This window comes from Somniosus microcephalus, chromosome 2 (genome assembly GCF_052327205.1).
Source record: "Somniosus microcephalus isolate GS21.2 chromosome 2, FLI_Smic_1.0, whole genome shotgun sequence".
Classification (NCBI taxonomy): Eukaryota; Metazoa; Chordata; class Chondrichthyes; order Squaliformes; family Somniosidae; genus Somniosus; species Somniosus microcephalus.
The window spans coordinates 46,118,732-46,146,140 of record NC_140988.1 but is presented as its reverse complement, the minus strand read 5'-3'; the positions used below and the strand labels follow the sequence as shown (position 1 = coordinate 46,146,140).

Below are 27,409 nucleotides of genomic sequence, written 5' to 3'. Positions count from 1 at the left end.
TACCTGTACGGTTCCACAAATAGCGATGAGATAGAGTGGTGTTGGTTAAGGATGAAACTTTGTCCAGGACCCCTGGATAACTCCCCAGCTCTCCCAATAGTGCCATGCGATCTTTTCCGTCCACCTGAGAGGGCAGGCAAAGCTTCGGTTTAATGTTTCATCCAAAAAACGGCACCTTCAATTCTGCAGCACTCCCGCAATACTGCACTAATGTCTCCCCCTAGATTATGTGCTCAAGTGTCTAGAATGGGGCTTGAACCCTCCACCTTTGAGAGCATCAATGCATTCTAAAATTGGGTTTTAAAGCTCGATTCTTCATAGAACCGTCGGGGTGTATTCTCTTTGGATGTATTTGATGCTGGAATGAAGGCTGCCTTTCCTGGGTTGTTGCATCATTTCTATGTTGTGGAGCTATTCTCATTGCTGCTGTTCTGTATGATTGAGTTCACTTTTTTTTACAGCAAACAATTATTTTCACTTTCTCTTCGAATGTCCAAGGCTTCTTCCATAATGTTATGCACTTAGGCCCTTATTGGTAGAAGACCACACCCAGTGCCTGTCATCAAAGCATGGCTTTGTATCTTTGTGTAAGCAACCTTCAAGTTTGGTTGAGTTACTTCTCTCTCTCTTAGGCAGTCCCTCGGAACCGAGGATGACTTGCTTCCACATTAAAAAAGAGTTCTCGAGTGACTGAGTCCAATGCGGGACCTACAGTCTCTGTCACAGGTGTGGCTGAAGGGGCGGGTGGGTGGGGTGCTTGCGCTTGCTCCCGGCGAAGAGACTCGAGGTGTTCGGTGCCTTCCCGGATGCTTCTCCTCCACTTGAGCTACTTACGCTGCAGTTAGTCAACTGTTAGTCCTTATCTGCATCAACTGATGTTATCTAGCTTCTAGTTGAATTCTTTATCATGTCTGTTGAAATGTGCTGGTACTGGCAAACACACGACATCAAGTAGCGATAGCTTCATGGTGCTGCCCTCCAAAGTCACTGAGTACACAGCAATTTCTGGGGACATGTTCCTATCTGCGAAGTACAGCTTGGGGTGTGGCTTTGGCACTTACCAGCTGAGGCCTAACCAGTGATTTACAAAGGTTTAGCATAATTTCTTTGCGTTTGTACTCTATGCCTTTTATTTATAAAGACCAGGATCCTCCATGCTTTAACAGCCTTTTCAACTTGTCCTGCCACCTTCAATGATATGAACCGCCAGGTCTCTGTTACTACACCCAGTTTAAAATTGTACCATTTAATTTATATTGCCTCTCTTCCTTCTAAAATGCATAATTTCTCACTTCTCTGCATTAAATTACATTATATCTGACATGTGTCTATGTCCTCGGGAATTCTGCCACTATCCTCCTCACTGTTTACTACATTTCCAAGTTTCTTGTCATCTGCAAACTTTTAAATTGTCTCCTATACCCAAGTCCAGGTCATTACTGTACATCAAAAAGAGTGGTGGTCCAAATGCCAAACTGTGGGGGGATACCACTGTATACTACCCTCCAGTCTGATAAACAACAGTTCACCACTACTCTCTGCTTCCTGTTTCTTAGCCAGTTTTCTATCCACACTGCCACGCGCAAATTGGCATAGGGTCAAGTAGATCAGAGAATGAAATGCGTGGCTCAAAGAGTGGTGTGGGAAAAGGGGGTTTCAATTCATGGGGCACTGGCATCAGTACTCGGGAAAGAAGGAGCTGTTCCGTCGGGACGGGCTCCACTTAAACCGGGCTGGGACCAGCGTCCTGGCGCATCGAATAACTAGGGCTGTAGATTGGGCTTTAAACTTTTATTTAAAAAAAAAGGGGGGGAGAGGGGTCAGGTGAGGAGAAATTTAGAAATCTAAAGAGAAAGGTCAAGGCAAGAGCAGTGTAGCGATTTGGGTAAAAATAAGCAGAGTGTGAGAAGGGACAGAGAGTTTAACGGTAGCAGTGCAGCAGAGAATAAGGTCAAAGCAGGGAATAATAGTAAAAAAATTAAATAAAGGCTCTTTATCTGAATGCACAAAGCATTCGTAACAAGATAGACGAACTAGTGGCACACATAGAGATAAACGGGTTTGATCTAATAGCCATTACAGAGACATGGTTGCAAGGTGGCCAAGATTGGGAACTAAATGTTCCGGGGTACTTAATGTTTTGAAAAGACAGACAGAATGGAAAAGCAGGGGGAACAGCCCTGATAATAAAAGATGACTTAAGGACAGTAGTGAGAAATGATCTCTGCTCAGAAGATCAGGAATTAGAATCAGTATGGGTGGAGATGAGGAGTAACGAGGGACAGCAAACACTGGTAGGAGTAGTATATAGGCCCCCTAACAGTAGCTATACCATTGGACAGAATATTAATCAAGAAATAGTAGGCGTTTGCAACAAAGGTAATGCAATAATCTTGGTGGACTTTAATCTTCATATAGACTGGACAAATCAAATTAGCAAAGGTTGGAGGACGAGTTCATGGAATGCATTTGGGACAGTTTCTTAGAACAATATGTCATGGAACTAACCAGGGAACAGGCTATTTTACATAGAAACATAGAAGATAGGAGCAGGAGTAGGCCATTTGGCCCCTCGAGCCTGTTCCGCCATTTAATGAGATCATGGCTGATCATCCAAATTCAGTACCTGTCCCTGCTTTCTCCCCATGTCCCTTGATCCCTTTAGCCTTAAGAAATATATCTAACTCCTTCTTGAATATATTTAATGAATTTACCTCAACTGCCTTCTGTGGTAGAGAATTCCACAGGTTCACCACTCTCTCTGGGTAAAGAAATTCCTCCTCATCTCAGTCCTAAATGGCTTACCCCTTAGACTGTGACCCCTGGTTCTGGACTCCCCTGCCATCGGGAACATCCTTCCTGCATCTAGTCTGTCTACTCCTGTTAGAATTTTATAAGTTTCAATGAGATCCCCTCTCATTCTTCTAAACTCTAGCAAATATAAGTCTAATCGACCCAATCTCTTCTCATATGTCATTCCTGCCATCCCAGGTATCGGTCTGGTGAATCTTCGCTGCGCTCCCTCCATGGCGAACACATTCTTCCTCAGATAAGGCGACCAAAACTGCACACAATACTCAAGGTGTGGTCTCACCAAGGCCCTGTACAACTGCAGCAAGACATCCTTGCTCCTGTACTCGAATCCTCTCACTATGAAGGCCAACATACCATTTGCCTTCTTAACCGCCTGCTGCACCTGCATGCTTACCTTCAGCGACTGGTGCACAAGGACACCCAGGTCTCATTGCACTTCCCCTTTTCCCAATCTATTGCCGTTCAGATAATCTGTCGTCTTGTTTTTGCCACCGAAGTGGATAACCTCGCATTTATCCACATTATACTGCATCTGCCCAATCACCCAACCTGTCCAAATCATAGTGGAGTTTCTCTGCATCCTCCTCGCAGCACACACGCCCACCCAGCTTTGTGTCGTCTGCAGACTTGGAGATATTACATCTAGTTCCCTCGTCTAGAGCATTAATATATATCGTGAATAGCTGGGGTCCTAGCACCGATCGCTGCAGTACCCCACAAGTCACTGCCTGACACTTGGAAAAAGACCCGTTTATTCCAACTCTCTGCTTCCTGTTTGCCAACCAGTTCTCTATCCAAGTCAGTACCTTACCCCCAATCCCATGTACTTTAACTTTGCACGCTAATCTCTTATGCGGGACCTTATCGAAAGCCTTCTGCAAGTCCAAATACACCACATCCACTGGTTCTCCCTTATCTATTCTACCAGTTACATCCTCAAAAAATTCCAGTAGATTAGTCAAGCATGATTGACCTTTTGTAAATCCATGTTGACTTTGTCCGATCCTGTCACTGTTTTCCAAGTGCTCTGCTATTACAGTACATCTTTTTATAATGGACTCTAGCATTTTCCCCACTACCGATGTCAGGCTTACTGGTCTATAATTCCCTGTTTTCTCTCTACCACCTTTTTTAAATAGTGGGGTTACATTAGCTATCCTCCAATCCATGGGAACTGTTCCAGAGTCTATAGAATTTAGGAAGATGACCAGCAATGCATCTACTATTTCTAGGGCCACTTCCTTCAGTACCCTAGGATGTAGATTATCAGGCCCTGGGGATTTATCAGCCTTCAATTCCGTCAATTTCCCTACAAATACTGATTTCATTCAATTCCTCCCTCTCATTAGACCCTATTTTCCCCGACATCTCTGGGAGGTTATTTGTGTCCTCCTTTGTGAAGACAGAACCAAAGTATGTATTTAATTGGTCTGCCATTTCTTTGTTCCCTATTATAAATTCCCCTAATTCTGACTGCAAGGGAACTACGCTTGACTTCACCAATCTTTTTCTCTTCACATATCTATAGAAGCTTTTACAGTCAGTTTTTATGTTTCCTGAAAGCTTACTCTCATACTCTTATTTCCCCCTCTTAATTAATCCTTTTGTCCTCCTTTGCTGAATCCTAAACTGCTCCCAATCCTCAGATTTGCTGCTTTTTCTGGCCAATTTATATGTCCTCTCCTTGGATCTTATGCTATCCCTAATTTCCCTTGTTAGCCATGGTTGAGTCACCTTTTTTGTTTTATTTTTATGCCAAACAGGGATGAACAAATTCTGTAGTTCATCCATGCGATCTTCAAATGTTTGCCATTGCCTATCCACCGTCAACCCTTTGAGTAACATTCCCCAATCAATCCTACCCAACTCACGCCTCATACCATCGTAGTTTCCTTTATTTAAATTCAGGACCCGAGCCTCTGAGTCAACTACTTCATTCTCCATCTTAATGAAGAATTCTATCATATTATGATCGCTCCTTCCCAGGGGCCTCGCACGACAAGATTGCTAATTAATCCTTTCTCATTACATAATACCCAGTCTAAGATGGCCCGATCTCTAGTTGGTTCCTCGACATATTGGTCCAGGAAACCGTCCCGTATACACTCTAGGAATTCCTCCTCCACAGTATTGTTACTAATTTGGTTAGCCCAATGTATATGTAGATTAAAGTCACCCATGATAACTGCTGTGCCCTTATTGCATGCGTCTCTAATTTCATGTTTAATGCCATCCCCAACCTCAGCATTACTGTTTGGGGGTCTGTGTACAACTCCCACTAATGTTTCCTGCCCCATGGTATTTCTCAGCTCTACCCATACAGATTCCACATCATAAGAGCTAATATCCTTCCTTACTATTGTGTTAATCTCCTCTTTAACCAGCAATGCTACCCCACCTCCTTTTCCTTTTTACCTGTCCTTCCTGAATGTTGAATACCCCATGATGTTGAATTCCCAGCCTTGGTCACCCTGGAGCCATGTCTCCGTAATCCCAATTATATCATATCCGTTTACATCTATTTGCGCAGCTAATTAATTCACCTTATTACGAATGTTCCTCGCATTAAGACACAAAGCCTTCAGGCTTGTTTTTTTTAACACTTAGTCCTTTTAGAATTATTATTTACTGTAGTCCTGTTTGATTTACACCCTTGATTTCTCTGCCTTCCACTTTTGCTTTTCTCCTTCCTGTCTTTTGTTTCTATCCTTGCTTTCCTGTCTTTTGTTTCTATCCTTGCTTTCCTGTCTTTTGTTTCTATCCTTGCTTTCCTTTCCTCTGTCTCGCTGCGCAGGTTCCCAACCCCCTGCCATTTTAGTTTAAACCCTCCCCAACAGCACTAGCAAACACACCCCCTAGGACATCGGTCCCGGTCCTGCCCAGGTGCAAACCGTCCAGTTTGTACTGGTCCCACCTCCCCCAGAACCGGTTCCAATGTCCCAGGAATTTGAATCCCTCCTGCTTGCACCATTCCTCTAGCCACGTATTCATCTGAAATATCCTTCTATTTCTACTCTGACTAGCACGTGGCACTGGTAGCAATCCTGAGATTACTACCTTTTTGAGGTCCTATTTTTTAATTTACCTCCTAACTCCCTATATTCAGCTTTTAGGACCTCATCCTGTTTTTTTACCTATATCGTTGGTAACTATATGCACCACGACAACTGGCTGTTCACCCTCCCCCTCCAGAATGCCCTGCAGCCGCCCCGGGACATGCTTGACCCTTGCACTAGGGAGGCAACATACCATCCTGGAGTCTTGTTTGCGGCAGCAGAAACGCCTATCTATTCCCCTTACATTAGAATCCCCTATCACTAGCTCTCCTGCCCTTTTTCCTCCTGTCCTGTGCAGCAGGACCACCCATGGTGCCAGGAAGTTGGCTGCTGCTGCCTTCCCCCGATAAGCCATCTCCCCCAACAATATCCAAAGTGGTATATCTGTTTGAGAGGGGGATGGCCACAGGGACCCCTGCATTACCTACCTGCGCCTACTACCCTGCCTGGCGGTCACCCATTCCCTTCCTGCCTGTGCAGCCTTTACCTGCGGTGTGACCAGCTCATTAAACGCGCTACCCACGACGTCCTCCGCATCGCGAATGCTCCAGTATGTATCCATTCGCAGCTCCAGTGCCGCAATGCGGTCTGCCAGTAGCTGCAGCTGGATATACTTCCCGCATACATGGTTGTCAGGGACACAGGAAGTGTCCCTGATTTCCCACATAGTGCAGGAGGAGCATACCACAGGGCCGAGCTGTGCTGTCATGATTTACCCTTTAATTAATTCAAATTAAATTAAATCAAATCAATACCACCAATTACACTACAATTAAATGATATACTCAAGGGCCCTTGTTTACTAGCACTACACAACAGAAATCTTAGAAACTATAACTACAAAAATTAAGACCGTCTTAACTTTATAAACTATTAACCTTTAACTGTCAAACTATACAGTAGTATAAATACTCACCTGGCTGTACTCACCCAATCAGCTGCTTCCTCTTGCCCGCATCACTTTTTGAATCGTGACGTGGCTCTGGAACGCTGCCGCCAGTCTGCGAGATTGGTAAGCCTCTGAGGGGGAAAAAAGCCTGCGAAAGTGAGTTCAAATACTCGCTGTAACGCCGCTCTCCTGCTGCTCCCGACACCAGCCTCTGATAAAAGCCCGCGAAAGTGAGTTTAATTACTCACTAACGCCGCTCCCGACACCGGCCTCTCTCGTATTGTGTAATGAGACTGGATTAGTTAGCAATCTCATAGTAAAGGATCCTCTGGGGCAGGGTGATCATAATATGATAGAATTTTACATAAATTTTGAGATTGACTTGCCCAAGTCCAAAACTAGAGTCTTAAACTTAAATAAGCCAATTACATAGGTATGATGGGCGAGTTGGCTATGGTAGATTGGAAAAATAGATTAAAAGGTATGGCGGTAGATAAGCAGTGGCTAGCATTTAAAGAAATATTTCATAATTCTCAACAAAAATACATTCCATTGAGAAACAAAAACTCCACGGGAGATGTGATCCCGCCGTGGCTAACTAAAGAAGTTAAGGATAGCATTAGATTCAAAGACGAAGCTTATAATGTTGCAAAGAATAATAGTAAACCTGAGGATTGGGAGAGTTTCAGAAGCCAGCAAAGGTTGACCAAAAAATTGATAAGGGAGAAAATAGAATGAGAGAAAACTAGCAAGAAATATAAAAGCAGATTGTAAGAGTTTCTACAAGTATGTAAAAAGGAAAAGAGTAGCAAAAGTAGACGTCGGTCCCTTAGAGGCTGAGACAGGAGAAATAATTATGGGGAATAAGAAAATGTTAAACAAATATTTTGTATCTGTCTTCACAGTAGAAGACACACAAAGCATACCAAAAATGGTGGGGAACCAAGGGTCTAATGAGGATGAGGAACTTAACGTAATTAATATAAGTAGAGAAAAGGTACTAGAGAATCTAATGGGACTGAAAGCCGACAAATCCCCTGGACCTGATGGCCTACATCCTAGGGTTCTGAAAGAGTTGGCTGAAGAGATAGTGGATGCATTGGTTTTGACCTTCCAAAATTCCCTAGATTCTGAAATGGTCCCAGCGGATTGGAAGGTTGCAAATGTAACACCGCTATTCAAGAAAGGAGGGAGAGAAAAAACAGGGAACTACAGGCCAGTTAGCCTGACATCAGTCATCGGAAAAATGCTGGAATCCATTGTTAAGGAAGTGGTATCAAGTCACTTAAAAAATCATAACCTGATTAGGCTGAGTCAACATGGTTTTATGAAAGGGAAATTGTCTTTGACAAATTTATTCGTTTTTTGAGGATGTAACTAGCAGGGTAGATAAAGGGGAACCAGTGGATGTAGTATATTTGGATTTCCAAAAGGCATTCGATAAGGTGCCACGTAAAAGATTATTACACAAGATTAGGGCTCATGCGGTTGAGGGTAATATAGTAGCATGGATAGAGGATTGGCTAACGGACAGAAAACAGAGAGTAGGGATAAATGGATCTTTTTCAGGTTGTAAATGGATCTTTTTCAGGTTGGCAGGCTGTAACTAGTGGGGTGCTGCAAGGATCAGTGTTGGGGCCTCAGCTATTTACAATCTATGTTAATGACCTAGACGAAGGGACCGAGTGTAACGTATCCAAGTTTGCTGATGATACAAAGCTAGGTGGGACAGTAAGCTGTGAGTAGAGCACAAGAGTCTGTAAAGGGATATAGATAGACTAAGTGAGTGGGCAGTAAGGTGGCAGATGGAAATGTGAGGTTATTCACTTTGGTAGGAAGAATAGAAAAAACAAATATTTTTTTAAATGGTGAAAAACTGTCAAATGTTGGTGTTCAGAGAGATTTGGGTGTCCTCGTGCAAGAAACACAGAAAGCTAGCATGCAGGTACAGCAAGCAATAAGGAAGGCCAATGGCATGTTGGCCTTTATTGCATGGGGGTTGGAGTATAAGAGTAAGGAAGTCTTGCTACAATTGTAAGGGCATTGGTGAGACCATACCTGGAGTACTGTGCACAGTTCTGGTCTCCTTACCTGAGGAAGGATATACTTGCCTTGGAGGTGGTGCATCGAAGGTTCACTAGATTGATTCCTGGGATGAGAGGGTTGTCCTATGATGAGAGATTGTGTAGAATGGGCCTATACTCTGGAGTTTAGAAGAATGAGAGGTGATCTCATTGAAACATACAAGATTCTGAAGGGGATTGACAGGGTAGATGCTGAGAGGCTGTTTTCCCTGGCTGGAGTGTCTAGAACTAGGGGGCATAGACTCCGGATAAGGGGTCGGCCATTTAAGGAGGAATTTCTTCACTTAGAGGGTTGTGAATCTTTGGAATTCTCTACCTGAAAGGGCTGTGGATGCTGAGTCATTGAGTATATTCAAGGCTGAGATAGATAGATTTTCGGACTCTAGGGGAATCAAGGGATATGCAGATCAGGTGGGAAAGTGGAGTTGAGGTCGATCAGTCATGATCTTATTGAATGGTGGAGCAGGCTCGAGGGGCCGTATGGCCTACTCCTGCTCCTACTACTTATGTTCTTAATCTCATGGGCTTCATTTTTGTTAACTAGTCTATTATACGGCACTTTATCAAACGCCTTTTGAAAGTCCATATACACCACCGTCATTAACCCTCTCTGCTACTAAATGAGATGCCTTGGGAGGCTTCTAATGTAAACTATTCAAACTAATAGCTCTATTTTGGGTTTTTATAGATCTCAAGATTTTTAATACTATTTTGTTTATAGCTATAGTATAAATAGAAAACACATTGCCCACATTGGATAAAATATTGATAAAGTGGGTGGATCCGATGAAATTAAAGTGGTATATTCGGCTGTTGTCCCCTCTTTGCTTCCCCAAGCGAGATTTTGAAGCCAGCTTTAGCACATCTTTACTGCCCTGGTGATATCTGAAACTAAGCACAGGCTAGGGGTTAAACATGCAATTACCGGGTTATGTATGGTCAGTACCATGCCATATGATGCATTTATCTACTGAGTCATCTAGCAGTGCCTCTTGACGGTTTTGAGAGGTAGCTTAATTAGCTTCTACCATATTTAAAAACAAGTGTTGAGAGGGTTCTGTGCATTCATGAGGACAATTTGTTTTAAAATTCTACTTTAAGTCTTTTACAATTTGCCATGTTCAAAATAAATAGCAAGGGCAGAATAGTTGTCGTAGGTAGATAATAGTGGCCATGCTTCACTCGCAGAAATTTTGCAGCGGAGCTGCCAGCATATCTGGTGGGCAGGGGTCAGCACTTAACAGTTTTGAATAAACAAAACCCATTAGTTTGTTTGTTTCCGATGGAAAGCACCATTTATAATTGCAAATGGAAGCCAAATTGCTCTCCCCTTCCTCCCCAGTACTAAGTACCATAAGAATCACTCTTGTACCTCATTTACAGGTCAAGTTTTAGTGGGAAGGGAGGGAAAGAATTAATACACTTTTTCATATTCGGAATCCCTGTTTAAATCCAAGATTGATGGGATAAATAGTGAAGAGAATTAGCACATTCTCTGTCCAATAGCTAGTGAGGAATTTTTCTATTCTATCAAAAGAAGGAACATCTACCATGTGGCGTCAGATCACGTCTCTTCCCTCTGGACCAAACCTACCCTTTTTCTACTTCCGCTCACTGCAGTTCTCTCTCATTATCCCTGCCCACCCCCACCCTTGCCAGACATGAAAAAAATCAGATCACTTGTATAATTGTTCATTGAAAACTGCATCCTGCAATTTTACATTATGCCGAGCATTTTCTTGGAATTTCTTTTCAGGCTTCTCAGTTTTTTCTTGTGCTATTTTCATTGATTCATTTCGGAATATTGGTCCACAGTGGCTTACTCGGTCACCTCCGCTACCAACCAGTGCCAGTTGTTGGTTTTAAAAATGTGTTTTGTGCCACTGATTTCTTCCCACAATGGTCATGTACCCACTTTTGATATCAGTTATTTCTCTGCAAGAATGTCAGAGTCAAAAACAAGATATTCGATATAGGAGTAAAACATAAAGGGGGAGAAATTGAGTCGCACCCCCTTTGGGGCGCTAACTTCAAGTAGCGCCCCGGAAAAATTAGCGCCCTCGCAGCCATAATTGGGTGGTAGCGCCCCAAGAGTGCCGGGATCTTTTGCCGGCACTCCGATCCCCGGTGGCCCAGCTGGGCCCCGGGTTGCGCTGCGCAACGCCCCTCCCCATTAAGAAGGGGAGGAAGGTTTACAATACCGCAGCACGTAGCGCCGCGATATTCCCTCGCAGCGCCCCAAGAGGGAGGTGGGGCGCTACCACCTAATTATGGCTGCGGGGGCGCTAATTTTTCCAGGGCCCTAAAAGTAGCGCCCCAGCGAAGTTAGCACCCCAAAGGGGGCGTGACTCAATTTCTCCCCCTTTATGTTTTACTCCTATATGGAATATCTTATTATTATCCCTGCCCACCCCCGCCCCTGCCAGACCTGAAAAAAATCAGATCACTTGTATAATTGTTCATTGAAAACTGTATCCTGCAATTTTACGTTTTGCCGAGCATTTTCTTGGAATTTCTTTTCAGGCTTCTCTTTTTTTTTCTTGTGCTATTTTCATTGATTCATTTCGGAATATTGTTCCATATGTGTGGATAACCTGTTATTCCATCAGAGGGTTATTCTGATTCCTCTCCTTTACTCAGAGTGGTGAGAATGGAGTGGTTGAGGCAAATAGCATAGATGCATTTAAGGGGAAGCTAGATACGGACATGAGGGAGAAAGGAGTAGAAGGATATGCTGATGGGGTGAGACGAAGTAAATAGAGTGGGTGGAATGTGGAGCATAAACGCGCGACCTGTTTTTGTGCTGTGAATTTTATGATGTAGGTTGATCCAGGGTACATTTGTTTTGTTTTTTGTACAGCCAGCAAATTACTATAAATATACAAGAACAAGCATTCTCTGCTGTTTCCTCATTTGTTGACCTAATCTAGAACCTATTGTGTGTCAGTGAATTATGCAGCATTTGAAATAAAATACAGCAACTATGCTTGATGAGTAAAACCAAAATTATATTTTAACGGAAAGAACACTTTTTCTTTAGATTGTATTGTATCTCTCTCAGTTCCTTTTTCTTCATAAAAAAAACTGGATTGGTTGTGCAGTGGTTCAGTGCTATACGATGGTCTGCTGTTATTGGACCATCATTTCTTAAGTGGTTGTTCTTCACTGATGGTACTCCATTGGCATAAAATCATGATCAGTGGTTTCTTTTACTTTTTTTGTGGCATTTTGTTTACATGGGGAGTTAAATAATTAAACGTGTTGCTAGAACCACATATTTTAAATATTTCTGTTAATGGTTTTCATGTTTTGAGTCCAATTGCTCATCAGAGGTCATGATCCAAGTTGAAAGCTAGTACAATTGTGTTTGGAGGAAAAACATTTTGGTTTTCACTACCAAATCAAAAGACTATTTCCTAGACTTGTTTTAGGACTTTTATTTGGATCCTGTGAAATCACCTTGATGGATAGTACAGCTTAAGTATACATAATTACTTTTGTTTCTTTTGAAACGTTTTAGCTAACAAGCATAAATGGGTTCCATTACATTTGGAGGAAGTGAAACAAGATGGGCAAGAAAGGCCTAGCTCGCGTAACAGTTCACGATCTCAGTCAGATACAACACGATCGCTGCAAAACAACAAAAGAAATGATTATTCAAGAAGTAAGTGACCTGAATGGTTGGATTTTTTTTTAAAAAGTAGAATGAAATTTTTTTAATGCTTGCTTATAATGGACCCAGGATTGTATTATACAGGAGCTCCACAATCAACTGATTGTCAGGAACATGAGTACCTACTCTTGCTTGCCCTGTCTCTCAGATGTCAGCAATTAGCATATTTACATTTTCTAATTGTCAACAAAGGACAGTAAATAAAGGCTGTCTGTTTGCCTCAAAATTCAACTTGTCTTTTGTAACATGGACTCAAAAGATGGAAAAGGAAAGATGTACTGTACTTACTATGCTTTCTGGAGCTTACAGCACACAAAACCAAAGCTCTCTGCATACTCTTTTTATAAAAAAAAAAATCACTTGATATAAATTTCACTTGAGTAAAGCTTCTGGAATTTGTTCTCTAGTTTTTCTTCAAAGAATTCTGAAAAGCAACCAAGCAGAAACCACTAGAAACTAAAGAAAAATGTGCAGCAGTTCAGTTAACTAATTGGTATTGATTCATTCTGGGAAATTGCTCAAACTGCACAATCTCCATTCAGCTGAGAGTGTCACAGTTCTTTGCAATAACCTTTTGGGAGAGGTCAAGTCCTTCAAAACTTGAAATAAGGCACTAAAATACAAAACAATTCAATTGATACGTTTTATTATCTTGTAAAAAAATATATATAAATGTGCGATTTCTTTTGTTTCAGTCATTATGTTGGGCATTCAAAACATTTTTTGAGGGGGAAAATTGAAGTTTTTTCTAGAAAGCTTGTTGAGTGATTTGTGAGGGGAGATAATTCAGTGTCACATGGTATTATAGGGAGCTGTTACAGGTCAGAGTTCAGATTATTGTTGGAAATACTAAAGTGTAAGCTACATGAATAAACACAAACTGAATAGCGAAGAGTTTTAATATATTGTACCTGTGATCTAAAAATGTGTGTCTGAACAGATTTTGAGCTACCAGACCAACCAAGATCAGACAAAATGACTCCAGCATATCAAGTAAATTTGGAGTGAAGGGCAGTGCTGAGGCCCTTGAGTTAGTGATACATTCAGAGCAATTTTCTTGGAAACCGCACTTGAATAACACTGTAAACTAATTTTTGTAAAGGTTGGCGCCGAGATGACAAACGTGATAGAGACAGAAGAGATGACGCTGATGAAGTTGGCAGTGTTAGAAGTGAAGGTGGTGGCGTGCGAGGGAGTTTCAGAGGCCGAGGTAGAGGTCGAGGTCGAGGAAGAGGACGTGGCAGGGGAAACTCACGTGGTAAGTATACTTGGGGTGTATTTCCATATCCATTCCATCTACAGTGAGTCTGTTTACAACTTAAAACACACAGGTAAGTGCGTGGCGGCAACAGGTGGGGGAAAAAATGGCTTTTGTGTAATGGAAATTTCTTTATAGCATGCATAGTGGCATATCTCTGGGATTGAATGTCTAAACCGCTCTATAAAAAAAAGTATGGCTGCTGCGTTAAAGATCTTCATTACACAAAAGCTAGGAACTGCCGATTGGGGGCGCGAGAGTCTGGAATTGTGGGGGTCTCGAGCTGGGGGAGAGGGAGAATGAGGACTGGGGGACAGAGAATGGAGACTGACTTGGAGGGAGAGATGGAAGGAATGATTTCCCTGTCCTCGGGTTCCCATCTTCACCTGCTTTCAGGTGGCTTCCTGGTGCTTGGAACTTCTCACACAACAGTTGCTGGCACAAAACCACAAACAGATTCTCAACTGCAGGGGATCCAACCTTTATACGGTAAATCCAATAACATTTGTAGAAGTCTTGTGGTCCGGTTATGTGGTCAGAACATCACGTGATCAAACCTCCAGGAATGCCTCCAATCAGAGTTGGCAACCCTACTCCACCAGTGCGTCGGGTACTGTTGAGCTGCCAACAGCCCCTACCCAACAGTTCAAACATTAGCAACTGTTGCACACGGAGGGAGGGGGTCCCGGACAGGAGTCTGCAGGACATTAATCCTCCCACAATTTAGCTGGGATCTGCTAGGCACTTTGGCCCTACAGCAGCCACCTTGCCCTGTGCAGGCTGCCAACATAGCAGATCCAAGGATCAGTACATCCCCTCCCCTCAAATGGTAAAGGACCCTGGGTTGGCAATAGAAACATAGAAGATTGGAGCAGGAGTAGGCCATTCGGCCCCTCGAGCCTGCTCCGCCATTTAATGAGATCATGGCTGATCGTCCAAATTCAGTACCCTGTCCCTGCTTTCTCCCCATATCCCTTAATCCCTTTAGCCTTAAGAAATATATCTAACTCCTTCTTGAATATATTTAATGAATTGTCCTCAACTGCCTTCTGTGGTAGAGAATTCCACAGGTTCACCACTCTCTGGGTAAAGAAATTCCTCCTCATCTCAGTCCTAAATGGCTTACCCCTTATCCTTAGACTGTGACCCCTGGTTCTGGACTCCCCTGCCATTGGGAACATCCTTCCTGCATCTAGTCTGTCCAGTCCTGTTAGAATTTTATAAGTTTCAATGAGATCCCCTCTCATTCTTCTAAACTCCAGCGAATATAAGGCCAATTGACCCAATCTCTCCTCGTACGTCATTCCTGCCATTCCAGGTATCAGTCTGGTGAATTTTCACTGCACTCCCTCCATGGCAAAAACATCCTTCCTCAGATAAGGTGACCAAAACTGCACACAATACTCAAGATGTGGTCTCACCAAGGCCCTGTGCAACTGCAGCAAGACATCCTTGCTCCTGTACTCGAATCCTCTCGCTATGAAGGCCAACATACCATTTGCCTTCTTAACCGCCTGCTGCACCTGCATGCTTACCTTCAGCGACTGGTGCACAAGGACACCCAGGTCTCGTTGCACTTCCCCTTCTCCCAATCTATTGCCGTTCAGATAATCTGCCTTCCTGTTTTTGCCACCAAAGTGGATAACCTCACATTATACTGCATCTGCCCAATCACCCAACCTGTCCAAATCATAGTGGAGTTTCTCTGCATCCTCCTCACAGCACACACGCCCACCCAGCTTTGTGTCGTCTGCAAACTTGGAGATATTACATCTAGTTCCCTCGTCTAGATCATTAATATATATAATGGACTAGGAAATCCAACAAACAGAAAATGAACTGAAATCTCATCCTGCTGGCAGGGCTCCAGAATTATTCACGATCCCAGGTGAGGGCAAAAGGAAAGAAGGAATGCTGCAGGAGAAGCAGCCAATCCTAGGATATTTGGCCCATCTGGTTTACTGTACATACATTGCAGTTTTGAAAATAAGGACACCTGCAAATAAAGAACACCTGATGCAAGTCCCTTAAATGTTCCTAATTTACAGGTTTCACTATCTCTGCATTGCCAGATGAATACCTTCAAAATAGTTCAAGGTTCAAAAACACAATAACTAATGTTAAAGGTAAACTGGTAATAGTGCTTTGGCTTGTGTTGTGCCACTGAATACTGTTTGTTTCCATGATCTCTACAAGATGAGTTTTTGATGCTCTCTGAGAGCCATGAAATGGAAGCAAGACTTTACTCTTCAGGGAGGGCACATTGGAAAATGAATCAAACATTTTTTTTGCTTTTATTTTACAATTTTAATCCCTTCCTCTCCCCCTCTCCTGCAGACATTGATTCATGCCGGGGCAAGGGTTGCACATGCCACTTGCTGTCTGATACCTTCCATAAATAGCAGTTGTTAATGTATAGGCCTCAACAGTAACAGTTGGCTTGCCCTCTGTCGAGGGCATCACAGTTGAGCCTGATTCAGTCCTCAGATGCCCCCACGTACATATGCCACCACTCTGCTGAGAGTAATCAAGTAATTGATCTTGGTCTATTGCTTGGCATGACTGAACTCTACAAACAGCCTAACTGAGCAATTGGGGCAACTTTCCATTATTTCCAAGTGGTTGTCTTTTGGCTTAGGAGCAGATTATCAGCCTGTCTCCAAGGGGAATGATGAGTGATTAATGGCTACAACTATTGGTTTATGTTGAGTAAAAGGTCTAATTTTTATTACATGAGATTACAGGATTTTCCAGGATATTCGCTCGTGTTTTGGCATCACATTCTGCACTTCCATTCATTTTTCCCTGATAACTACAAACCAGTGCTTGTTCATGGCTAGTAATGGAAGAATTAATTATTTCAAGAAGGGTCAGCATAGGTAAACATTTATTGATGTGTAGATTTTTGATAGTTTACTCTGATGGTAAAATATTTTTAAAATTCCAGAAGCAGTTATTTTTATGATATTGCACAATGTTTCATCAATGTTTCTCTGAGGAAATTCCATTTTGTTGGAGGAAATCAGGGTTTCCATCACACTCTGCAATAATACTTCTGGGCTGAGGAACTAAAAATGGCAGTGTAATGAACAGTTTAACTTTTTTTAGGGCAAGTGAATAATCTACTTGATATTCCAGTGTTGTATTTCACTAAATGGTTTATATTGAACACAGAAATTCATACAGTCCTGCAAAAAAGCTGTACACGGAGCGAGCATGGGAGGTGATGCTAGTTATGATCAGATGTAACTTTCAACTACATGTAAATTTAATTAACACAACTGATTCAGATTACTTTTTCCTCAGTGAATTACGATTACCCGTATGGGTACAAGCAGTCGTACGATGCCTCCGACCAATACATACCGGAGTACAACACTAACATGATGTACTATTATGATGATGGAAGTGGAGCACAGATGTACACCGTGGACGAAACATTACTGAAGGAGTACATAAAACGACAAATGTATGTGAACATTTCTTGTGCTGCTATAGTAACGCTTTCCTAATGACAACAGCTGAGAACTCTTTTAACGTTGGTAAATTTTTTTTTAGTGAATATTACTTCAGTACGGAAAATCTGGAAAGAGATTTTTTTCTACGACGAAAGATGGATGAACAAGGTTTTTTACCTATTTCTCTGATTGCCAGTTTCCACCGGGTACAGGCTCTAACCACCGATGTAAATCTCATTTTTGAGGTAATTTTTTTTTTCCATTTCTGTAATGTGAAGTGCAGGAAATGGAAGCTGAACTTTGTAATTGCATTTGTTCTCTTGGCTGGCCTCCCACCTTGTATCCTCCGTAAACTTGAGCTCATCCAAAACTCTGCTGCCCGAATCCTAACTCTCGCCAAGTCTCGTTCACCCATCGCCCCTGTGCTTGCTGACCTACATTGGCTCCCAGTCTGACAACAGCTCAATTTTAAAACGCTCATCCTTGTTTTCAAATCCCTCCATGGCCTCGCCCCTCCCCTATCTCTGGAACCTCCTCCAGTCCTGCAACCCTCTGAGATCTCTGCTTCTCCAATTGCGGCCTCTTGCACATTCCTGATTTTCATCGCTCCGTCATTAGCGGCTGTACCTTCAGCTGCCTAGGTCCTCAGCTGTGGAATTTCCTCCCTAATCCTGTCTACCTTTCTCTCCTTTTAAAGATGCTCCTTAAAACCTACGTGTTTGACCAAGCTTTTGGTCACCTGTCCCAATATCTCCTTGCGTGACAAATTCTGTTTGATAATGCTCCTGTAAAGTGCCTTGGGGTGTTTGACTGTGTTAAAAGTGCTATATAAATGCAAGTTGTTGTAAACTAATAAATTAATGGTAGCATTTTTTAAGAAAGGGAGTTATTGTCACTTTTAATCATCTGACTGAGAAAAGATGATTTATTATGTCATTGAAACATTTTGTGTTTCCCCATAAAGAATGAGATTTTTGGATTATGGTGACTTTTATGTAGGGAAATGTGGCAGCAATGTCCCACAACCAACAATGAAATCAATGACTGGTTAATCTTTTTTGGTGGTATTGGTTGAGGGGTTAATGTTGGCCAGGACACCAGGAGAATTCCCTGATGTTTGAACAGTACCGTGGAATCTTAAATGATCATCCTAAGATCATGCAGCACCTTCCTGAATTACTGCATTGGAGTTTCAGCCTGGATTATGTGCTCAAGTCCTGTTGCGAGGCTGAGGGGCGAGTGGTGCCAACTGATAGCCACAAATCCAATGACCTTTACACTATAATGTATTGACACAATATAGTGCAAAATTGTAACTTACAGTAGTGTTGAAGTTCCAAAATTTTGAACTGCCACTTGGAAAAAAGCGTGCTATTTTCAGTATGCATGAAGCAGTGATGTGACACAACTAAAAGGAAATGTTTTCTATTGTAAACTGCTATCCTCATTCTTAAAACTATGTATTTAAAAAAAAAAACTTAAAGCTGTAATAGTTCAAAAGAAATTAGCATATTGTATATGTGTATGGCATGCAGCACTTTTTTTTTTAAACCATACATAAACCGCAGTGGTATATAAATTGTTCAGACTGCCATATACAGATATGAAATGCCATTCTCTCACTAATGGAGGAATTCTCAAGGAGACTCTCCTTTAAGAATTTCATTCGCAGCCATTTAGTGTCGGTAATGCCCCCTTAGCTGAACATGAGAGCTTGTTCTGAATTGCGTGCTCAGCTCTTTTTTTCCTCTTAAGTAGCAGCCCTGACTCTTGTCTGTACACACCAGAAAATGGTTTTATTTGCTGTTTAGTTTAGTTACTTAGTTCTGAGAGTTTTGTGGTAGCTTTAGAAATTGTTATTTTCAGAAGTTTGACAAAGCTAGTTTTTTCTTAGTAATTGCCACTTTGTCGATGTTTTCTGTTTCAAATATGTTGGGTTGAATTCCAGTCCATGTTGGGTTCAAATTTGAAAAGGGTGGGGAATAATAATAGTCCAATGGTTCCAGTCCTGCAAAGTAGTAGATCTGCAGGTTTCTGTATGCATGCAAGTGTTTCTCCTCCAATAGTGAAGATTATTTGCCTGTTCTGGAAAAAATTATGCTCAAGTGCATAATACAAAATTATTCTCATTGAGGTGCTAATAATTTAAATGAGTTTCTTTCTTGGAACAATAAAAAAATAGCAGTACAGAAGAAAGCCATTCAGTCCTTTGTGTCTGTACCAACTCTAAACTAGAGACGTCATTCATTGCCTTGTTCTCTCCCCATACCTCTCTCGTCCTCTGCTTCAAATATTTATCCACTTTTTCCTTAAAAGATGTAATGATCTCTGCCTCAACTAATTGCTGCTAAGAAATGACTCCGAATCCTTCCCTTCACTCAGTGGCAATTTTAAATTGATAACACCCAAGCCAGTGGAAATAATAGGTTTTGATAGGGTGAATGGGGACCATTCATAATTTTAAAAGCCTCTATTAAATTGGCAATGGACCCGTGCGTCTCAAGTTTCTCTTCATAACTATAATTTTTCATCCTGGCGAATCTTATTTGTACAGTCTCTGACTTATTTTCCTTTCTATAAAGGACGGCACACAGTAGTCCCAACTGTAGCCTAACCAGTGCCTTATATAGACTTAGCATTACCTCTTACTGTGATGTTCTGACAAACTGAGTTTTCAAACTAAATTGGTGTTTGCTCTTGAAAAATCATAGAAATTTAAGGCACAGAAGGAGGCCACTTGGCCTAATCCCACTTTCCAGCACTTGGTCCATAGCTCTGTAGGTTACGACACTTCAAGTACGCATATCCAAGTACTTTTTAAATGCGATGAGGGTTTCTGCCTCTACCGCCCTTTAGGCAGTGAGTTCCAGACCCCCACCACCTTCTGGGTGAAAAAAGTTCTACCAATTACTTTAAATCTATGCCTGCTGGTTACTGGCCTTTCTGCTAAGGGAAATAGGCCCTTACCCCCACTCTGGTCCTTTTATACACCGCCATGAAACCTGCCCTCAGCCTCATCTGTTCCAAAGGAAACAACCGCAGCCTGTCCAATCTTTCCTCATAGCTAAAATTCTCCAGTCCTGGCAACATCCTCATAAATCTCTGTGCACTTAGAGGGTACAATCACATCATTCCTGTAATGTGGTGACCAAAAACTGTACGTAGCACTCTAGCCGTTTCCTAACTAGTGTTTTATACAGTTCAAGTATAATCTCCCTGCTCTTATATTCTATGCCTCGGCTAATAAAGGAAAGTATCCCATATGCCTTCTTAACCACCTTATCTACCTGTCCTGCTACCTTCAGGGATCTGTGGACATGCACTTAAAAGGAACATAGAAACATAGAAGATAGGAGCAGGAGTAGGCCATTCTGCCCCTCGAGCCTGCTCCGCCATTCAAGCGATCATGGCTGATCATCCAAATTCAGAACCCTGTCCCTGCTTTCTCCCCATATCCCTTGATCCCTTTAGCCTTAAGAAATATAGCCAACTCCTTCTTGAGTATATTTAATGAATTGGTCTCTACTGCCTTCTGTGGTAGAGAATTCCACAGGTTCACCATTCTCTGGGTGAAGAAATTCCTTCTAATTTCTGTCCTAAATGGCTTACCCCTTATCCTTAGACTGTGACCCCTGGTTCTGGACTCCCGACCATCGGGAACATCCTTCCTGCATCTAGTCTGTCTAGTCCTGTCAGAATTTTATAAGTTTCAATGAGATCCCCTCTCATTCTTCTAAACTCCAGCGAGTATAAGCCCAATCGACCCAATCTCTCCTCATAAGTCATTCCTGCCATCCCAGGTATCAGCCTGGTGAATCTTCGCTGAACTCCTTCCGTGGCAAGAACATCCTTACTCAGATAAGGCGACCAAAACTGCACACAATACTCAAGATGTGGTCTCACCAAGGCCCTGTACAACTGCAGCAAGACATCCTTGTTCCTGTACTCAAACCCTCTCGCTACGAAGGCCAACATACCATTTGCCTTCTTAACCGCCTGCTGCATCTGCATGCTTACCTTCAGCGACTGGTGCACAAGGACACCCAGGTCTCGTTGCACTCCCCCTTCTCCCAATCTATTGCCATTCAGATAATAATCTGCCTTCCTGTTTTTGCCACCCAAGTGGATAACCTCACATTTATCCACGTTATATTGCATATGCCATGCTTCTGCCCAATCACCCAACCTGTCCAAATCATCCTGGAGTTTCTCAGCATCCTCCTCACAGCACACATGCCCACCCAGCTTTGTGTCGTCTGCAAACTTGGAGATATTACATCTAGTTCCCTTGTCTAGATCATTAATATATATTGTGAATAGCTGGGGTCCAAGGACCGATCCCTGCGGTACCCCACTAGTCACTGCCTGCCACTCGGAAAAAGACCCGTTTATTCCAACTCTTTGCTTTCTGTCTGCCAACCAGTTCTCTATCCAAGTCAATACCTTGCTCCCAATCCCATGTGCCTTAACTTTACACGCTAATCTCTTATGCGGGACCTTCTCGAAAGCCTTCTGCAAGTCCAAATACACCCCATCCACTGGTTCTCCCTTATCTATTTTACCAGTTACATCCTCAAAAAATTCCCGTAGATTAGTCAAGCACAATTTACCTTTTGTAAATCCATGTTGACTTTGTCCGATCCTGTCACTGTTTTCCAAGTGCTCTGCTATTACATCTTTTATAATGGACTCTACGGTAGCGTAGAGGTAATGTCACTGGGCTAGTAATCCAGAGGCCTGGACTAATGATCCAGAGACGCGAGTTCAAATTCCACCACGGCAGCTGGGGAATTTAAATTCAGTTAATTAAATAAATCTGGAATAAAAAGCTAGTATCAGTAATGGTAACCATGAAACTATCTGATTGTCGTAAAAACCCATCTGGTTCACTAATGTCCTTTAGGGAAGGAAATCTGCCGTCCTTCCCTCGCCTGGCCTATATGTGACTCCAGACTCTAAATTGCCCTCTGAAATGGCCTAGCAAGCCACTCAGCTGCTACAAAACAAAATAATAAAAATTAAACCGGATGGACCACCCGGCATCGACCTCGGCACCGGCTACGGACACGGCAATGGCACACCCAACCCTGCAAAGTCCTCCCCACCAACATCTGAGGACTTGTGCCAAAATTTGGAGAGCTGTCAGATGAGTCAAGCAACAGCCTGACATAGTCAGACTCACAGAATCAGACCTTTCAAGGCCCCAAACTCCTCCATTACCATCCCTGGGTTTGTCTTGTCCCACCGGCAGGACAGACCCACCAGGGGTGGCGGCAAAATGATATAACATTGACTCCGGACCCCATGAAGTTTCATGGCTTCAGGTCAAGCCTGGGCAAGGAAACCGCCCTCCCTCAGCTGATGAATCAGTACTCCGCCGTGTTGAACACCACTTGGAAGAAGCACTGAGAATAACAAGGGCGCAGAATGTACTCTGGGAGGGAGACTTCAATGTCCATCACCAAGAGTGGCTCAGTAGCACCACTACTGACCGAGCTGGCCGAGTCCTGAAGGACACAGCTGCCAGTCTGGGCCTGCGACAGGTGGTGAGAACCAACACGAGGGGAAAAACTTACTTGACCTCGTCCTTACCAATCTACCTGTCGCATATGCATCTGACAATGACAGGATTGGTAGTAGTGACCACCGCACAGTCATTGTGGAGACGAAGTCCTGTCGTCACACTGAGGACACTCTCCATCGTGTTATGTGGTACTACCACCATGCTAAATGGGATAGATTCAGAACAGATCTAGCAGCTCAAAATTGGGCATCCATGAGGTGCTGCGGGCCATCAGCAGCAGCAGAATTGTATTCCACCACAATCTAACCTCATGGCCCAACATATCCCCCACTCTACCATTACCATCAAGCCAGGGGACCAATCCTGGTTCAATAAGGAAAGTAGAAGAGCATGCCGGGAGCAGCGCCAGGCGTACCTAAAAATGCAGTGCCAACCTGGGGAAGCTGCAACACAGGACTACGTGCATGCTAAAAAGTGGAAGCAGCATGCTATAGACGGGGCTAAGCGATCAACGGGTCAGATCAAAGCTCTGCAGTCTTGCCACATCCAGTCGTGAATGGTGGTGGACCATTAAACAACTAATGGGAGGAGGACGCTCCATGAATATCCCCATCCTCAATGATAGTGGAGCCCTGCACGTGACTGCGAAAGACAAGGCTGAAGCATTTGCAACCATCTTCAGCCAGAAGTGCTGAGTAGATGATGCATATCGGCCACCTCCTGGGGTCCCGGCCATCACATGAGCCAGTTTTCAGCTAATTCGATTCACTCCACGTGATATCAAGAAACGGCTAAGCGCACTGTATACAGCAAAGGCTACGGGCCCCGACAACATCCTGGCTCTTGTGCTGAAGACTTGTGCTCCAGAACTAGCCACGCCTCTAGCCAAGCTGTTCCAGTACAGCTACAACTCTGGCATCTATCCGACAATGTGGAAAACTGCCCAGGTATGTCCTGTCCACAAAAAGCAGGACAAATCCAATCCGGCCAATTACCACCCCATCAGTCTACTCTCAATCATCAGCAAAGTGATAGAAGGTGTCATTGACCGTGCTATCCAGCGGCATTTACTCACCAATAACCTGCTCACTGCTCAGTTTGGATTCCGCCAAGACCTCTCAGCTGCTGACCTCATTACAGTCTTGGTCCAAACATGCACAAAGGAGTTGAATTCCAGAGGTGAAGTGAGAGTGACTGCCCTTGACATCAAGGCAGCATTTGACCGAGTGTGGCATCAAGGAGCCCTAGTAAAACTGAAGTCAATGGGAATTGGCGGGGGTGGGGGGGGTGGAAACTCTCCACTGGCTGGAGTCATGCCTAACACAAAGGAAGATGGTTATGGTGATTGAAGGTCAATCATCACTGCCCCAGGACATTGCTGCAGGAGTTCCTCAGGGCAGTGTCCTAGGCCCAACCATCTTCAGCTGCTTCATCAATGACCTTCACTCCAACATAAGTCCAGAAATGTGGATGTTCGCTCATGACTGCAGTGTTCAGTGCCATTCACAACTCATCAGATAATGAAGCAGTCCATGCCCGCATGCAACAAGACCTGGATGACATTCAGGCTTGGGCTGATAAGTGGCAGGTAACGTTCGCGCCACAGAAGTGCCAGGCAATGACTATCTCCAACAAGTGAGAGTCTAAACATCGCCCCTTGACATTCAATGGCATTACCATTGCCAAATCCCCCACCACCAACATCCTGGGGATCACCATTGACCAGAAACTTAACTGGACCAGCCACATAGATACTGTGGCAACAAGAGCAGGTCAGAGGCTGGGTATTCTGTGGCAAGTGTCTCTCCTCCTGACTCCCCAAAGCCTTTCTACCATCTACAAGGCACAAGTAAGGAGTGTGATGGAATACTCTCCACTTGCCTGGATGAGTGCAGCTCCAACAACACTGAAGAAGCTCGACACCATCCAGGACAAAGCAGCCCGCTTGATTGGCACTCCATCCACCACCTTAAACATTCACTCTCTCCACCACCGGTGTACCGTGGTGGCAGTGTGTACCATCTACAAGATGCACTGCAGCATCTCCCCAAGGCTTCTTCGGCAGCACCTCCCAAACCCGCAACCTCTTCCACCTTGAAGGACAAGGGCAGCAGACGCATGGGAACATCACCACCTCCAAGTTCCCCTCCAAGTCACACACCATCCTGACTTAGAAGTATATCGCCAATCCTTCATTGTCGCTGGGTCAAAATCCTGGAACTCCCTACCTAACAGCACTATATGGGAGTACCTTCACCATGCAGATTGCAGCGGTTCAAGAAGCTGGCTCACCACCTTCTTGAGGACAATTGGGGATGGGCAATAAATGCTGGCCTTGCCAGCGATGCCCACATCCCATAAAAAAAGGTCCCTCTGTTCCAGAAGAGTCAAAAACCAGGGGGCACAGATTTAAAGTAATTGGTGGAAGGTTTAGAAAGGATTTGAAGGGAAATTTCTTCACCCAGAGGGTTGTGGGGGTCTGGAACTCACTGCCTGAAAGGGTGGTAGAGGCAGGAACCCTAACCACATTTAAAAAGTACTTGGATGTGCAGTTGGGATGCTCTAACCTGCAGGGCTACGGACCAAGAGCTGGGAAGTGGGATTAGGCTGGATAGCTCTTTGTTGGCCAGCGTGGACACGATGGGCCGAAATGGCCTCCTTCCGTGCTGTAACTTTCTATGATTCTCTACACTTCTCGGTATCCTACCATTTATTGTGTATTCCCTTGTCTTGTTAGCCCACCCCAAATACATTACCTCGCACTTCTCCAGATTGAATTCCATTTGTCACTTTGCTGCCCACCTGATCAGTTGATTGATGCCTTCCTGCAGTCAACAGCTTTCTTCCTCACTATCAACCACATGGCCAATTTTTGTATCGTCTGCAAACTTCTTAATCATGCCCCCTACATTGAAGTCTAAATCATTGATATATACCACAAAAAGCAGGGGACCTAGTTCTGAGCCCTGCAGAACCCCACTGTAAACAGTCTTCCAATCACAAAAACACCGTCTCCATTACCCTTTGCTTCCTGCCACTGAGCCAATTTTGGATCCAATTTGCCACTTTCCCTTGGATCCCATGGGCTTTTACTTTTCTGACCAGTCTGCCATGTGGGACCTTGTCAAAAGCCTTGCTAAAACCCATATAGACTACATCAAACGTGCTACCCTCATCGACCCTCCTTGTTACCGCGTCAAAAAATCCAAACAAGTTAGTCAGACATGACCTTCCTTTAACAAATCTGTGCTGACTGTCCTTGATTAATCCATGCTTTTCTAAATGGCGATTAATACTGTCCCTCAGAATTTTTTTCCAATAATTGGCCCACCACCGAGATTAGGCTGACTGGCCTGTAGTTACTCGGTCTATCTCTTTCTCCCTTTTTAACCAACGCTACAACATTAGCAGCCCCCTGTAGCCAGAGAGGATTGGAAAATGATGGTCAGAGCTCCCGCTATTTCCTCCCTTGCTTCTCTTAACAGCCTGGGATACATTTCATTCGTGCCAAGTGATTTATCTACTTTCAAAGATGCTAAACCACTTAATATTTCCCCTCTCACTATGTTTATCTAATCTAATATTTCACACTGCTGCTCCATAACTACAATGTCTGCATTGTCCCTCTCTTCTGTGAAGACGGATGCAAAGTTTTCATTTAGAACCATACCCACATCTTCCGACTCAACACACAGGTTACCTTTTTGGTCTCTAATAGGCCCTACTCTCTCTTTAGTTATCCTCTTGTTCTTTCTGTATTTATAAAACATCTTTTGATTTCCTTAATTTTACTTGCCAATATTTTTTCATGCCACCTCTACTTTCCCAATTTCCTTTCACCCCTGCACTTTCGATACTCCTCTAGGCATTCTGTAGTATTTAGCGCTCCGTTTCTGACATAAGGTTTCCTTTTTTGCCTGTATACCCCTTGAAATCCAGGGGACTCTAGATTTGGGAGTCCCACCCTTTTTCTTTGTGGGGACATATTTGCTCTGAACCCTCACTATCTCCTCCTTGAATGCCTCCCACTGCTCTGACACTGATTTACCTTCAAGTAGCTTTTTCCAGTCCACTTTTGCTAACTCACATCTCAGCTTAGTAAAATTGGCCTTTTCCCCAATTGAGAACTTTAACTCCTGGTCTATCTTTGTCCTTTTCCATAACTACGCTAAATCTAACTGAATTATGATCACTACCATCAAAATGCTCTCCCACTGATACCCCACCTGCCCAGCTTCTTTCCCTAAAACCAAGTCCAGAACCGCCCCCTCTCTTGTTGGGCTTGCTATGTACTGGCTAAAAAAGTTCTCCTAAATGCATTTTAAGAATTCTGCACCTCCTATAATTTTTACACTAATTCTATCTCAGTTAATATTAGGGTAGTTGAAATCCCTGACTATTACTGCCCTATTGTTTTTGCACTTCTCAGGAATTTTCCTACATATTTGCTCTTCTATCTCCCTCTGACTATTTGGGGGTCTGTGGTACACTCCCAACTGTGTGATTGTCCGTTTTTTGTTCTTCAGTTCAACCCATATGGCCTCATTTGATGATCCTTATAACATATCAGCCCTCCTTACAGCTGTAATTGTTTCATTAACCAATATTGTGACGCCCCCTCCTTTTTTATCCCCCCGCTCTATCTTGTCTGAA

At 43.4% G+C, this 27,409-nt stretch overlaps 1 protein-coding gene across 7 annotated transcripts in view; it reads left to right on the top strand.

The window, feature by feature from the left end:
* The window catches only part of LOC147122692 (la-related protein 1B-like), a 125,790-nt gene that overhangs the window by 41,462 nt on the left and 56,919 nt on the right, over nt 1-27,409 (top strand). For all 7 annotated transcript variants that reach the window (XR_015081416.1, XM_086009259.1, XM_086009287.1 and 4 more), the window contains 4 exons: nt 12,364-12,507; nt 13,619-13,774; nt 17,081-17,243; nt 17,333-17,477. Coding sequence is in view for 6 of the 7 variants with exons in the window: in XM_086009259.1 (XP_085865385.1) it covers nt 12,364-12,507; nt 13,619-13,774; nt 17,081-17,243; nt 17,333-17,477 (608 nt within the window). In the remaining variant the exon portion in view is untranslated. The remainder of the gene's footprint in view (nt 1-12,363; nt 12,508-13,618; nt 13,775-17,080; nt 17,244-17,332; nt 17,478-27,409) is intronic.